At 36.8% G+C, this 17,220-nt stretch overlaps 1 protein-coding gene across 1 annotated transcript in view; it reads right to left on the bottom strand.

Annotated features, from left to right (window-relative positions):
- eya (eya transcriptional coactivator and phosphatase 2) overlaps positions 1 to 17,220 on the bottom strand; it is a 178,969-nt gene that overhangs the window by 64,158 nt on the left and 97,591 nt on the right. Inside the window, exons 11-12 of the mRNA XM_089099899.1 lie at positions 16,353 to 16,513; positions 8,591 to 8,680 (exon numbers count right to left, since the gene is read on the bottom strand). Of these exons, the coding sequence (XP_088956025.1) occupies positions 8,591 to 8,680; positions 16,353 to 16,513 (251 nt within the window). The remainder of the gene's footprint in view (positions 1 to 8,590; positions 8,681 to 16,352; positions 16,514 to 17,220) is intronic.

The following is a 17,220-nucleotide window of genomic DNA, read 5'->3' as shown; positions in this document are numbered from 1 at the left end:
GGGGCTGGTAAGGGTAATTATGCGGGGCAAATTTTCACAGATATTGAATTGTCTAGAAGATCTTTCCGTGGGGGAATTTTTCCGAGGTGGGGGAGACAGTTTTCCCGGTATTATTTAAAAAAGAATCAGAAATAAAATTAAAAAAACAAGCTTTTTTTCAACTGAAAGTAAGGAGCAACATCAAAGCATAAAACTAACAGAAATTATTAAGTATATGAGGGGAGATTCATCCTCCTCAATACATCTTTCTTTACGCTAAAATTTGACTTTTTGTCAGAATTCTTTAAGACCGAATCTTTAAAACACAAGGGTCGTATAATTAGAACAATAAGAAGCTTTTTTAAAGTACTAAAAACTTTTGCGGGAAGAGTGAGGTACTGAGGAGGGGAAATCCCCCTCATATACTGGCTATAAAAATTTCTGTTCGTTTTATGCTTCTCCTTAATTTCAGTTGAAAAAAAAAATGTATTTTTTATTTAATATGGTAAAAGAACAATCCAAAAAGTGGAACAACTGCTTCATAATAGTGCGGGTGAAAACCTTCGAAAAACACCGGAATACTTCCGTGTTTGAGGAAAGCATCAAAAGTGGCTGAGATGTACTTTCGAGGATGCTCTTTAATATGGTTCGATTGCGGACGAAAATACGTCCGTAATCGGCTTAATATGGCTCGAACATGGCGGACGAAAATACGAGTTTGTCAAAATGAGAAAACATGGCCGATCAAATAGGCTAGTATGGGTTAATCGATCGCATAGGTTCTGAATATGAACGCAAAAATAACCTAGGTTATACCATAGTGCTGCTAGGTGCCTCAAATCCAAAATGGCGGACGGCAATATGAGTTTATTAATATGAGAAGATATGACTGCTCAAATAGCCTAGTCTGGGGTAATTGATGGCACTGGTACATGAAAGTAAGAGTGGACTAAAGTAATAATATCTGGAATTCCGTCCATTGTTCTGAATAATGATAAGCAAAGAAGCTTTGTGATACTAAAGTAACTAAAAAAAAACAAAAACATTCTGTTTGCATGAAAAACCTGATCTTCACAATAGAAAAAAACAACGCTAATTAGTCCAAACATTGCAAACGGCTAAAATTTGCCTCCATGTCGACTGCTTTCGTTCAACCATTCATCTAGCGGTCAGTTTCATCGCTATTAAGAGGTTTTTTTTAAGTAAGGTCCGTTTGAACATAAGTAAACAACGACAGATTATTTCCAAAAAGTAAATTTATTTTCAGAGAGTACATATTTTACTCTATTTTTCGGCATACATGCCAAGTTTTTCAAACACTTGTCATACCTCTCAACTAATTTTATAGTAAACTTCATAAAAACTTGCCGCCTGCTCTGATAGACAAGAGTTCACTGCCGTTTTTACATCGTCATCATCATCGTAACGGTTGCCACCTCAGTGGCAACCGGCTGAACTGGAGACGAAATACGGGTTTCGCATATGACGCTCAAATCGAGGCAACGGGCATGAACTGGAAACACACACAAAGTTGAAGGCCAAACAAACTCAGTCCAAGTGCAAAATCATTGCGTCGGTATTTTGGAATAGGCATTGTGTTTTGTTGGTCAACTTCCTGCAACGAGGAACTACTATCAATGCAAAAGTATACTGCCAAATCCTCAGAAAGCTCTGCAGAGTGAAGAAAAAGCAAAAACAAAACAAACCTTGGCATGCTGACAAAGTGAATTGCCCTTCTTCATCACAATGCATGACCTCACACTGCAGGTCAGAGTCGCAATTTTTTGGACAGCATTGGCTTTGAAGTTTTAGATTATTCACCCAACAGATCTGATCTTGCGCCGGGCGATTACCATCCGTTTCTCCACCTCAAGCAACACCTCAGTGGCAACCGTTACAATGACGACGACGATGTAAAACCGGCAGTGAATTCTTGGTTATCGGAGCTGGCAGCAAGCTTTTATGATGAGGTTACTTTAAAATTAATTGATAGGTATTTAAAGTTTTCGAACAAACTTGGCAGTTATGCCGTTAAATAGAGTAAAGTAGGCTATGCACTTTCTGGAAATTAATTTACTTTTTTGAATAATCTTTCGTTGTGAACTTATCTTCAAACGGACCTTACTTTAAAAACACCCCTCGTATAAATGAGGTAGTTTTTGTCGTACTCTTTGAAGGGTAAGTGTCAGCTTAATCCCAGCTGCTGAGGTTAACGTTCCAAATGTTACATCGAAACTGATAGACGGAGCTGCTCTGGTGCAAATGTTGAACCCAGGGAATTCGAAGACCTTCGGAGAGTATGCAGAAAATGTGTTTTTTTCTCATGATAGAGTATCAGCTCAGATATGTCGAGAGATTTGACCTCGTATTCGATGTTTACAAATTAGATAGTCTAAAGTCGTCTGTCAGAAGTCAGAGAGGCAAGGGTTCACGACTGAAAGTTGTTCCGAACACACAAATCCCATTGAAGTGGAAAGAATTCCCGCAAGTACATAGAAATAAAACATACTTGTTTAACCTGCTATCCCATGCTGTCGTGAAAAGGTCTCGAACATCAAGACAAGTACATTGCACAACTGGAAACACGTGCATAGGTAACCAGGCATTTGAAGAGCAGAACCTCATCCAGTTATGTTCACACTAAGAGGCTGAAACCCGCCTTTTGCTTCACACTTGTGACGCAATCTTACAAGGAGACGCGTCGATTCTCATACGAACGGTGGACACAGACGTGATTGTGATGGTGACCTCAAGCTTTGATCACATTGGAGCATCCAAACTATTTATTGCGTTTGGTGTCGGTACCAACCTAAAGTACGGTCCCACTCACGAAATAGTTCGATGGCTCAGGCGGACAAAATCGCAGGCACTTTCGTTCTTCCACGCGTTTACAGGATGTGATACCGTTTCTTTTTTTATCCACCACTCAAAGAGGCAGTTCTTTTCAACATGGCAAAATATAACAGGATTCCTTCAACTGACAAACCAGCCTTCCCAAGTGACAGGACTGCAAGTACACGACCTTGAACGCTTTGTCATGAAGAAATACGACGTAAAACAAGACTGCAACGACATGAATGAATTTAGAAAATAAACATTTCTACAACAAAAGACCAAGAACATGCAGAGACTTCCTCCAGCTAGTACTTCACTTTACAACATATCCTTAAAGCTGCACTACAATCAGGTCATGTGTGGAGTCTCAGCCTGGAAGCAACAACAACCCTTCCCAGTTTTTCTGATTTAGACTGGGTGAGAGGCACCGATGGAAAGTGGCTTCCCAATTAGTTAGGTTCCCTTCTGCCAGCGTTAAAAGTCTGTCACGAGACAGTGCGTTGTGGTTGCAAAAAAGAGTGTGAAAGAAGGTGCCACTACAAGAAATTTTACCTTAAGTGTAGCCCACTATGCTGGTGCAAATCAAAGTACTTTAATTGTTGAACATGTGATTATTTTTTTTATCAGAAGATTCGATTGATCTCTTTGTGTTCCTGATAAAATTATAATCTTTAAATGCTTTAATCCGTCCGTTTAGCTTCTGTTGATTCATTTACAATAAATAAACAAATGAAGAGTTAACAAGTATTTAACTGATTTTGGTTTAGCAAATGTAAACAGAGGCCATAAATTGGTCGCGTCTTATTATCAAACTTAGGCAATTTGTACTGTACATACTGTACTATTATTAGGCGTATGATGGAATGACAGAACGATATTTAAAACTGCTTCATTAATTACAACACTCCAGCCTGTTATATCGGGATCATGAACCTCGCGCGATTCGGAAAACTGACATTTTCGTCCGCCATCTTCGGTTTCAGACCCCAAGCGGATCAATGGGTCAACTAATTTTTTACCCTAAGCGGATCAACGGTACAAATAAGGTATATTGATGTGTATATGCGTGCGTTTTCAGAAATTGAAGTATCGATCGCTCCTAATCCACCCATTTGAAGTCATTATTTCTTGTTTTACCAAAACTTGTACTTTTCGACCGCCATCTTGCATCTGAAGCGTCTAGCAACAATACGGTACAACTTAGGTTAATTTTACGTTCATATCCGGAACTCTTGCCATCGATTACCCACTACTGGCCTATTCTTGCGGTCATACCTTTTCATTTTGACAAACTCATATTTTCGACCGCCATCTTGGATTTGAGGCACCTAGCGGTACTAGGGTACAACTTAGGTTATTTTTAAGTTCGCATTCAGAACCTGAGTCATCGATTACCCCATACTAGCCTATTCGAACGGCCATGTCTTCTCATTTTGACAAACTCATGTTTTCGTCCGCCGTCTTGGATTTCAAGCCACCTAGCGGCATTCCGAGGGAAAATTTCGCTTGCGTAATCGAGGCATATTAAAGAGCATCTTCGAAAGTACATCTCAGTCAATTTTGATGCTTTCCTCAAACACGGAAATATTTTGGTGCTTTTCGCCTGCACTATAATGAGAATATGTTGTAAATCAATACTCAACAAACCGATTGCATCAGTCTACATCGATTTTGGCGCTTTGAATCTGTAACAAACGTTAAGGGCAAAGGCATATCCAGGATTTTTGTTCGGTAGGTTTTTTTCTTGGGGAGGGGCTACAAAAAGTCTTTACAAAACGCATTACAAAAATCTTAGATGCCCTTTTGTCACTTTTTACGGGTCTGGCAAAATTCTCAGGGGCAGGGGTTCGAACCCGGTACCCCCCCCTCTTGATACGGGCTTGGTTAAAGGTTTATTCAGAGTATGGTTAACCCGTTACTTCGTTGGGGGGGGGGGGCAGTTGCCCGCCCATAATATTTAAAAAAAAACAATTTATTAAGTAGCTTTAAAACTGTTTAAAAGCTCTTTTTGAGTGTCAAATTTGCTCTCTTTACTTCGAGCAAATTAGTTTTTATTTTCAATTAATTCATGCTCGTTTTGAACATAAGGAAAATGAGAAAAATAGAAGTGCATTACACTTCATAATATGTTTATATTAATATTTTTCCAAATAAATTGCCTTTGAAACCTTATTATCAAGTAAAAATGTGACCCTAGTTAATGGCAAAATTTAAAATGTTCTATACTTCTTGTTTCACCACACTTGCTCAGGTAAACTTTTTCCCTGATATTTAAGGCGCTTTTACTTCCTAAAATCTATCAGCTCAAGATTAGATTCTCGTGTTTTAAAACTTCCATCTTACATCTGCATTATTCTCCATGACCACACTGCCTATTCTATGACGAACTCAATCAGAATTCCAAATAGGGATAAGTCCTTTTATTAGACAGTGAAACGAAAATATAAAAGAAATACTCTAAATATTTCGATGACACAGTCGGTCATCATCATCAGTAGAGCTACTGATGATGATGACCGACTGTGTCATCGAAATATTTAGAGTATTTCTTTTATATTTTCGTTTCACTGTCTAATAAAAGGACTTATCCCTATTTGGAATTCTGATTGAGTTCGTCTTACATCTGCATTACATCTACAAATATGACAAAAGTACAATCATTGAAGAGTAAGAAGGTAGATGTACAATGAATACAATTTCCCGAATGAAAAAGAAACCAGTGAAAAAGAAAATAAGTCTTAGTGCTTTGTATAATTATATTCCCACAATTACAAGACTGGACAAATCAGTTTTATTTTGGTCATGGAGTTTGGTAGAGGGGGATCAGCTCCAAAAACCATTTAATTGTTTTGATTTGTATTTCTCCATTTAATTGAAACTCCAATTTTCTTATTTGTCATTGAAATGCCTAATAAGCGCTGATACCGTCCTAATCCTTGCGTTTTGGATTCACATACTAACCCATATATGTAGAACTGCCTCTGTGTATATTGACTTCTTACTATTTTCGCTTTTCTAAATATTTCTTTTAACCCGCTCCAGAAAAGTTGACATAAATGTGCTAAGAACTATGACTAAAATTATTTGCATTTCACCCAACGCTAGCACTATTTGTGGGGCTTTTATCTCTGCATCAATAAAGTGAATTTCGACAAAATATGTATATTTTTCTCACAATTTTGAAATTTTGTGTGCACGTGTAAGCGGCACCAGCCCATTCTCTTTTTCTATTGTTATCAGTTCACTAGGAGCACTAGGAGAACGAGCTTTGTTTACGAAGGGAATTATAGACATAAAAACGATATTCAGTGCAAGCCCCTCCGGAAATGTATACCCCCGATACCCTCATTTACACAAGAAAAAGTTTTGTCTAATTCTTATAGGATTCGTTTTTTTAACATAAAGATACAAAGGGGAAGGTAATTTTCAAACTCTAGGAGTCAATTTTACCTTCCAATTGGCATCCCTGACAATTTTTGATTAATTTAAGTTTCTGCCGCAATTATGCCAATATTTGTTAAGATTTTCCGGATATTCTTTGTCGAACAATGCCCAACGGGTAAGTTAATAATTCTAACTCTATTTATCGAATACTTTCAATTTTTAAATAAATCCGCTATTTAAATATGGGGAAAATGTCACAATATAATGTTACACAATCTACGGTAATACTTTGACTTATCCTGTATCTTTACTTACACAGCGCTATTTCGCTGCCTGTGATTTTTGTTTCGGCTTGATGTGGCCCGCTGATATCAATGCTATTTATTAATATAAATCGAAGAACCCACAAACAAATCAGTTTGATCACACAACGTCAGCGCTACTTGTGAGACATTTATCTCTGCATCAGCATGCTGTGCGAAATGTCTGCTGAGAATAAAATAAAGTGAATTTCCACAAAATATGTATATTTTTCTCACAATTTTTATATTTTGTATGCACATATAAGCGGTACCTAACCATTCTCTTTTTCTATTGTTATCAGTTTTATCATGCAGCACTAGGAGACCGAGCTCCGCTTGTGAAGGGAAGATATGTACTGCAGCATTAGTGGTGAATCTGGCTGAAAATAGCAAAGTGTATACGATATTCACCTTCGCCCACCCGAAAGCTTGTTTACGCTATCCTACTGTCGTCTGCAGCAGCTCATTGCTGGATGTCTATGTATAGTACTTTAAAAGCAGTGGCGTAATTTCTTCAAAATCCTGAGGGGGGGGGGGCAAAGTTATAATCAATTTTTCCAAATCAAGTGAAAATGACAGTGAAAAATGAAAAATGAGCCATATAGTACCATAAAGGCAAATCTATACTAAAGAAATCTGACCTGTTTCTCTGGATGCTGGAATTATGCAGGCTTATCTTAGTTTTGACAATATTTTTGAAGAAACTAAATTTCAGTTTGGGGGGAGGAGGCAAACTGAGGTCTGGGGGGCAAATTGAAGTCTAGAGGGGACACCCCCCCTGCCCATAGAAAATTACGCCCCGGTTTAAAGTTTATTTTTTTTATTTTTAGTAAATATTATTCTGATTACTCAGTAGCTTTAATTAAAAAAAAGGAACGAGTATAAAAATGCCGTAAGTAAATTCGGCAAAGATGGAGACAAGTCACAAATGTTGTGGACCACCTAAGATCAGACAATAGCAACATCATAAAATGTCAAGGTTTAGAAGACAACTGGTTTTACAGTTAAACGACTTAATTAGGATCCATCTCACTAAATTTTGAGCATTTGTCTTGACTGACAACAAAGGGTTCCTAGATGTGAATTCTTAATCATGGGCGCAGCCAGCTTTCAAGTCAAGGCTTGCTTTGAGAGGTAGATTTAGAAAAATGTTTTTGGTGGATTCTATTTTAAGATGCTGTAACAACATTTTAACAGAATTTCTAAAACTAATGGTGCAACGGGCGCTATAAGTTATCTATTACATATTGATTAGATAGTTTGGGTTAAGACATACATTGTCGCTAATTAAAAGAATTTGAAGAATAAGAGTCGCACGCATGAAAAACGAAAGGAAAATTTAGAGCCAGCAGAATCTTACGACAGAACCTGTCACATAAACAGGAAATACCGTCTCAAGGACAAGGGGGGGGGGGAATTTGAGACAAGTCAAAAATAGGCAGATAAAATACAAAACGTACGGGATTTTTGAAGCATATCTATAAAATCTTGGATTTTTGGATGTGCACGCATCTGGAAGTCCCTTTTCTACGTGTCTGTGTCAGTGATATAGACACCCCTCATATTGAATACTTAAGTGGTATTTGATTGTAAGTCAAAAGTTTTAGTCTTGAAAAATTGATATAACTTAAGGTAACAGACCGAACAGCCTGAACAGTAGGAACAGGAGCTGTGCCAATCCAGGATACTGAATTAGAGCACTCTTTATATATTATTCACTGAACAGCTGTTACTAAAGTTACGAGCTAAAACCTTCACCTACTTTACTTTAATTGCAGCAGGAACAGGCACTTTCTACCTCACCTGGCATTTGAAATTCAGATGTTACTTACTCAAAGCCTCCCTCTTTACACCCTCCCAGAAAGTTCCCATTTTCTTTAAATATTTTTTATGACATCCTCCCACCCCAGACGAGGTATTACTTGGGAATTCGTACAACCGTAAGCTCTCCAGACTCACGGCGGCTGAGCTTGCAGAGTCACAAAAGCTTCTTACAAATAAAGGTACTGATTTAAAATAGCGGCATGAAGGAATAATGGAATCAGTGTCTAGTTATAATGATCGATTTTCAACTAAGAATGTCAACTTACCTCGAGATCATTGAAGAACAGATTGGTATCGGCAAGGTTTAATACCATTTCTTCCATAGCCATTCCAAGCTGAACGCTTCTTTCTTGGTTCTGCAAATATTTAAAGGTTTTTAGAAGCCCTGTCTAATTTCTGTATTGAATCTACAAATTTAGAAAACGCCGCAACTAATTAGGTTGTTCTAATTCTATGTTCGGTAATTGCCAATGCAATTTATAGAACTGAGAAATATGGCTTAAAAATCAAAACACCTCCATTTTTAAGTTTTCCTCATTTTTTCTTTAATATTGTTTTATGTTGCCCTTATAAAAAAAAATTAAACATAGGTAGAGCCACGGAGAAAATAAAAGTTTTTAGGCCTCCAGAAAACCTGAGTCGAGGTTTGGAAAACTTCGAATAGAATAATTTGATGGCAGGAGATTTAACCACTCTTTTAAATCGAAGATTTCTAAAGTGAAAACCTCAAACCTGTCTATTATATAGTCTCTCATTGAAAAAATCTTCCATCCCTGTCAAACGATTCCTTGGAAAATATGTTGGCAAAACATGAAATAAGGAATTAAAAGGCAAAAATCACTTCGCTTTTCATAGACTCTGATTAGTTATTGAGTACATCAGCCGTTTTTAGACTTCAAAATAATTTGTACTTATTTCTAGTATTTTTAATATAGTGATTTGTTCCCCCCCCCAAAAAAAAAACATTTAGCGTTTTATTATGGCACTGCTTAGTGCCGTTTTAAAAAACGATTATATTTTCAGGTTCAAGCCTTTGTATTTATTTATTCAGGCTTATCTTGTAGTAGACACCATATGATGTAGGCTATTTACTATTCCAATACCACCTTCAGTAGATTCTGAATGTCAAAAAATTAGTTATCCCCTCATTATTAGGGTTATCTATTCTTTCTATTTCTCGGCCAACTGGATCAATCCATATAAAATTTTAAAATGACCAATTGGTACTTGTCTATTATATAAAACACACTCGAGAAGTGAAGTTTGGTGACAATAAAATATGATGAAAAAGGAATACTTTATTAGCAAAATTGTGAAGGTCATTTGCGAATTATTAAATTGGGAGCTTCGAAGTCGGCTGACCGTCTCAAAGACAAAGAAAAGTTAATTATTAGCGCGATTCTTGACCTAATTTATTTAAGTTCATTATTAACGCGATTTTTGAGGACACCGGTTAGTCTTCTTTGACTATTGATAGAATAATGTGGCTCACCATGGATGTTCAAGAATCATTTGAGATTGTTGGAAGGGCTACAACTCAACTGAGCGGGAACAAGTAGGTTTCACTCATTTGAAAGTGAACCACAAAAATATTTTTTCGACCCAGAAACCGGTGCCTCTACCCAAAAAGTAAAGAGAATGTGGGGTTCCGCAAAGTGGAGGAACAAACGGCGCCGCGGTGCATCCTGCCATCATTTACATTCATACTCTGTGGAGTACATGTGGCGGGCGGTAGTAAAGACGGATGGCCGAGTTCATTTTAACGTGATTTTTGAGGATATTTCTGCGTTCTGGGGGCATATTTCCAAGTTGTAGTTCTCACAATTTTGCTAATGAGGTATTCTATTTTCATCAATTTTTTTTTTCATTAACTTAAATAGGTTTGGTTGGGTTAAAGTTTGTTTAGGTTACATATTTAATATATGCTAAGCTTTACGCCCCTCCCCTAATGTACAAATATATAGCCCATTTTTATTTCTAAACTATTATATTTTAATCATAATTTTGTTTTATTTCATTAGCATTCACCAAAATTCACTTCTCGAGTGTGTTTTATGTAATAGACAAGTACCGACCAATTTTCTATGTAATTTAGGGGAAAGAAATTTATCCCTCATGTCCTCCTGGAAGGTTGGATAACTGTGTAAAGTATTTGGAACGTAAATTCGAGAAGGCTTTTTCCGGTGTCTCGTTACTAACAGAGTTAGCAATGTATATGTCAACAATAGCTTCTCTAGGGGTTCTTCCGGGAGGGCCAAAGCTTATCTTGTGAACTTTTTATTCTCAGGCCAGTGAACAGCCAATCACAGGGACTTCCGATGTTAGTGAGTCGGGGCCAATTGTATACTTGGAATGGCAGTCCATCTTTCGCCTTCGTCTTAGCTAGTTGTTCTTGTGCTACCTTATTTTCTCTATGTGTATTCTCACGTTATTTAATAAAGACCATTTACAAACGTTTATCGTCTATCTTTGGAATTTACGTAAACCATTACATCAGCCAATATAAAAGGGCATATAGAAAGAACTTAAATAGAGGTTTACAGAGTGGTGGCAAGCGGTTAAAACTAGTGGAGCATATATCACTAGTGGAAAACCTCCAAGTGACATTTGAGTGACCGTTATAAGTATTTACGATATCTTACGCTAAATACTGGCAACATATTGAAGAGTATTTCGCCCGCTACCAGACCGTGATATTGATCTGCAAATACTACAAAAGACTGATTAATAAGACATCGAAACGTTACGAGCTATTGAACTTTCTTTTATTCAAAGCGCCTTCTTGAGAAACACCTTCTTTTAAATGAACATTTTGAAATAGGCTGTTCCACAATGCCTAATATAAATTCCCTCGCGATAGCTTCTACCTACTAATTAAAATTTCTACAACTGAGAGTCTCCGGTTGATTTCTACCTTCACTTAGCCATTCTACGGTTGGTGGTTTATTTTACCTGATTTTATACAGTCGACGGGTGATCTACATTTGACAGTTTCCAACCAAAATTTAACATTTTGAATTCGATAATCGAAAATTAATTCTCAATTGTGACTACATTTGACGCTAGTGATTTAATTGAAACCAACTACAATTGGATCTGGAAAGGACTATCTTTCGTAAGTGATTTACCACGATTAAACAACCCAGTAAATTTTATTAGACCCTTGTTGTTAGAAGTGAAGTTATTGCCCAAAATTTAGCGTCCGTAATTAAAGAACGGTGTTTAAAACAAATATTTAAATTTTTAGAATAACTGCTTTTCAAATTTTAATCTCAATATGTCAGTTTTTATTCCTATTCTCGATCCGGCGGAAACTGGATATAACAAAAAGGTTGCTTTTGATTTTGTAAAACAGTGGAGGGGAAATGGCATATTTCCACCTCTTTTATTTGACCCAAATGATCCTGATTTCGATCAAGATGAACTTTATGATTACCTTCAAAAGATCAAGACATAGGTCCCAACAAACCCTCCAACTCCCCTGAGCACCACCCCAATTAATCCTCCAATAGAACAGCCTCAACAGTCCCAAGTAATAGGATCGCTACAAAAATTGAGTTTGTTGCAAAGTTACAAAAATTTCAGTTGTTGTTAAATTGGTCTGATTCAAAAGCTTTGCGTTATTTTTGGCCCATGGTTTGTTTCGCTCCTTTTTTGGGAATCTGGATCCCACGATTATAAATTTGTCAAGTTTAAAAGGTGGATTACTTTTAGTATATACCCCAGGCAAAATAGTAGGCAAAATGGTCGCAGAGTTTGTAGGCGTGGCTCAATTTAAGGATGAAAGGGTATATCTATTCTATAGAAGGATGCAAAAATTAGGAAGGTCATTTAGGGTGTCCTTAGAAGCCAGGGATGATGGTGTAGTTATTGGAATATTTGCTCTAAATTTATTCAAGGAGTGGATCAGACCGTCCTACAAACGGTATTTGTTAGAGAATAGTGCAGAATTTTTTTTTTTTTTTTTTTGTTTAGGTGATGGGTATAAGGTTGCAAAACAATATTAACAGATATAAAAGATATTGGGGAAAGAAGACACGTCTTCTTTTTCCGAGGAATTTCTTTATGCGCTGACGAGGGTGAAATTTGGACTCAATGATAATGAGAAGGCACTGCGAGATGGTACTGATTCCTCGCAGGGCGGTTTGGCTACCCAGGAAAAGGGAGCTGGTTTTGAAGTCCCGTGGGATGGTACTGATGCCTCACGGGATGGGTTTTTTGTTGCACTGCGAGATGGTACTGATTCCTCGCAGGGTGGTTTGTCTACCCAGGAAAAGGGAGGTGGTTTTTAGTTCCCGTGTGATGTTACTGATGCCTCACGTGAGTTTTTTTGTGGTTGCACTGCGTGATGGTACGGATTCCTCGCCGGGCGGTTTGGCTACCCAGGAAAAGGGAGCTGGTTTTGAGGTCCCGTGGGATGGTACTGATGCCTCTCGGGATGGTTTTTGTTGCACTGCGAGATGGTACTGATTCCTCGCAGGGCGGTTTGGCGACCCAGGAAAAGGGAGCTGGTTTTGAGGTCCCGTGGGATGATACTGATGCCTCACGGGATGGTTTTTTTTTGTTGCACTGCGAGATGATACTGATGCCTCGCAGGGCGGTTTGGCTACTCAGGGAGAGGGAGCTGGTTGTAATATCTCGCGAGATGAGGTTGATGCCTCACGGGATGGTTTTAATGCGTAGCGCTAATAGTTATGTAAAGATATCAACAGTAGAACTGCCATTTGTTGAACCACAAGCTAGTAAAGGAAAACCAAATAGGTCTAGACCGAGGCGTTCCGCAGCAATAAAACCCCGAGGATTTTATTGGGAATAATATCTTAACGTCATTGCTGCATGGTATGATTTTTAGAGTTTCTGCAATTTCATTTATTTGTCGCTGGTATTTTCAGGATTAATTAGCCTTTCCCGGTCATTCCTTTTGCCCTAATTCAAAGTTTATACATAATCCCAACTTTCCTTGTCCTCGTCAAATTCAGGGTTATGGGGAACAAGTCTATTTTGAAGTATAGAAAGAAAAATGAAGTGTTAAAATATCCAGTTTCCGACTACGGTTGTTAGTGTGGTTCATTTATACTATGTAAGTTTTTACTTATGCAAGTAGTGTGTATTGTTTGTATTATGTAATTGTTTACTAGTTCATGCTGTAGAATGTTAGTAGGCGAGAAGTGAATAATTTGGGAAGGGAATGTTTTGAACTCAATTAAAGTTTGAGGGTTTAACGAGCAGGGGATAAGCCAAATTTGGGAAATTTAACTTAAAACAGGGGGGAGAATCTGTAAAGTATTTGGAACATAAATTCGAGAAGGCTTTTTCCGGTGTCTCGTTACTAACAGAGTTAGCAATGTATATGTCAACAATAGCTTCTCTAGGGGGTCTTCCGGGAGGGCCAAAGCTTATCTTGTGAAATTTTTATTCTCAGGCCAGTAAACAGCCAATCACAGGGACTTCCGATATTAGTGAGTCGGGGCCAATTGTATACTTGGAAAGTCAGTCCATCGCTTGTCTTCGTCGTAGGTAGTTGTTCTTGTGTCACCTTATTGTCTCTGTGTTTATTCTCACGTCATTCAATAAAGACCATGTACCAACGTTTATTGTCTATCTTTGGAATTTATGTAAACCATTACATCTGCCACTATAAAAGGGCATACAGAAAGAACTTAAATAGAGGTTTACAACTGTATATCGATTTTGACAAGCAGTTTCTTAACGTTTGGGCATTTTCCATTTTAAAAACGTACTAAAATTGACGGAGTGCAAACGCCATCTATAATTACAAAAGTAGGTTCTGTCATCTTTGATGTGATTTCTTACGACCAAAGATTTTCTCTCACGATCCAAGACCATGAATAGGGGCCAATTCATGAAAATATGGATGTGGGGTGGGAGGGGGGGGGGGCTGGCAGGTCAAGAGCACAACAAATTTTGAAAGAAGATACACTCAAATGTATTTTCAAAATCTGGCGGGGGGATTTTGTTCTTTTTTCGATTTTTTTCCAATGGAAAGACCAAAAAACATAAAATGTAAAACCTAACTGAATAGGAAAATCCCCCCCCCACCCTCCAGATAAAGCCTTTATTCAACAAAAGAACTACAAAAAAAGAAATTTAAGAAGATTCAGGTAATTGGAGAAGACCAAACAAGAGTTACTTTGCCTTTGAAGCTCATACATTCCCAAACAACCAGAGATAAAATTTGAACTACAGCGACTGAGGTTATTAGATGATAATGAAGCAACACGTGACAGAACGGAGAAATAATCTAATTTCATTCAGAAGAATTTTGTTCTTGTGAAATTTCTGTTGATCTATGTATTTTCGATAAACAGTCTGGACTTGATAATGAACTTATTCTTATGAAAAATCCTATAATCATGATTTGAAATGTGAATCCATCAATAGTTATATATAGGTCTTACTGTAGTTTCAATCATTTCGCATACTTTTTTTTCGGAAAAGAGTATTTATTTGGCAAAAGTCTAAAGGCTTTAAAGCAAACATTCGATTTTATTAAATAACCGATGTAAATAGTCAGTGCCATATTTCAGTCTGAAATAATATTCATAGCTTATATACCAATTTACAATGTTGTAAACATGTTTTAACGTTACTAGGAATGTCACTACTCATGAAACGCTTATTCTACAATAATAATATTGAATTCAATTTCAAGTGCATATCAAACCTAAGTGGCTTGAAACTAAATAGTCCGTGTCATTAGACTAAAAGTTAAGAAGTAAAATTTTGAAAACAAAATCATCTAATTAGCTATTTAGATTCTAAAGATTAAAACATAAAACTCCCTTCAATAGTTTGGATTGGAAAGTAAAATCCAACAATTGTTGGATTTTACTTAATAGGCCTTTCATTTTGAGTACTTATTCGGCCAACATTAAATAGACGGTATAGTAACGACATAAATAAAGTTTTTTTTCTAATCTAATTTGGCTCAAAATGTCGAAGAAAAAGATTGTTGCATAGGGTAATTTGACAATAATTCTACCTAACAATTAATTTGTGAACTTTCATGTGAATCGCTAATAGATATAGCCACATGAATAGTACATCCCTAGCTGGTTGCTAAGATTAGTAGAATTGACACATTAGTTTAACATGGCTAATCTGTGAACTAGGATAATGGAGAGAGGCACCTGGGAAATGGCAATGCTTACCCGTTTGCATTAAAAAGAAAAATCGCAAAATAGTATGAAAGAGAATATTTTTTTATTCATATTTTGGACATTTATGAATATAGAAGTTCGTTACGTAAGTTAATTCTAAGTTACGTATATTTATTACTAATAAAAACGTTCGTAAATAAAATTAAACAAGTTTCGAGAAAGCCATTTAACCAAATAATATGAAATTTTGTTTTAATTATTCATGTACGGTGAGCCAAAATCAAAACCTGTATTAATTCAAAAACCTTCAAAAATTAAAAAAAAAACAAGTTTTTTAAACTGAAAGTAAGGAGCGACATTAAACCTTAAAACGAATAGAAATTGTTCCGTATATGAAAGGGGCAGTCCCCTCCTCAACGCCTCGCTCTTTACGCAAAAGTTTGACTCTGTCTCACAACTTAATTTTTTAAAACAATAAAAAACTTTAGCGTAAAGAGCGAGGCGTTGAGGAGGGGACAGCCCCTTTCATATACGGAATAATTTCTGTTCGTTTTAAGTTTTAATGTCGCTCCTTACTTTCAGTTTAAAAAACTTGTTTTTTTTATTTAATAACCTGTAAGCCCATATATACCTCTATATAATATTCAAATTTATTTTGTTTCATTTTATATTTTGATTACGAGACACTCACGTGATGACATTAATATTAAGGAAAAATTGAAATATCAACAATTTATCAAAGAATAAATTCCACATATGTTTGTAGGTCAAATAAAGGAAAATTAATTCAAAAATAGTTCAGTAAATATTTCTATTGTCCCAACACCCAAGAGAAGCCAGGAAAGTTTCCCTTCCTCTTTGTCCGATAATAATAAAAAATAGGAACGAAAAAAGATATAATTATTACCTTGTTGTACCGGGCAGCAAAGGCTCCTTTGACGAGGGTGTGAAAAACAATGATTGTCTCATCAAGGTCCCAAATAAAAACTCTATCTAAAGTATTCTCTGGATCTGGCGAGGGATTCACTTGCCTTCGACTGCGAGTTCTACCACTTCGGGGTACAATACCTGAAATAAAACATCATACACTACTAAACTCACAGGTTCCTACTCTAGTATTTTAGTTAAGACGAGATACAAATATGTGTATAGTGTCAAGTGAAAAGAATGGATTTTTACGACATCTTCATGGAACCCGACCGTTAAAAATCAAGCTTAGCTAATTCATTATATAAACTTAAACCAAAATATTTCCCCTTCCTCCTTCCGCGAAAACAAAATGTTTCTTTAAAATTACTTTCCAGTCGCAGAAACTATCAAAGAGTCTACAACTGGCTTCATTTTGTTTCAGTGTTTATTTTAGGCTGTTGTGTTGACTTGTGTGACTAAGTGACTTGCGTAAACACAGAAGTGCAATGATGCAAAGATGAGTTTTGTTGATACATACAAAACTAACCACGAAGCTTATTGATGTCTCTTAGGTCCATGTCATATACCGATGATGATAGTCAGCCTGGACGACTATCAGCCATCTGATATACTCATCCAGAATATATGATTTGTTAACGTTAAAAATCGTTCAAAATGGCAAAGGAAAACTATGATATCAATGTGTTTTTATCACAAAATTCCTGCCGAGAACTTAGGATTTATCACGCTGCAGCCAAACTAACTCCCAAACCCTGGTAGAAGAGCTGAAAGAATCACGTGATGACCTGTTAGGAGCTTTGGAGCACTCTTTTGGGCGCCTTACATATATGAACACGATTAATATT

The sequence above is a fragment of the Artemia sp. Qi Xiang Cuo genome, chromosome 14 (genome assembly GCF_049724085.1).
Source record: "Artemia sp. Qi Xiang Cuo chromosome 14, ASM4972408v1, whole genome shotgun sequence".
NCBI lineage: Eukaryota > Metazoa > Arthropoda > Branchiopoda > Anostraca > Artemiidae > Artemia > Artemia sp. Qi Xiang Cuo.
Note: the sequence above shows the minus strand (reverse complement) of the source record. Positions and strands in the feature narration are given on the sequence as shown.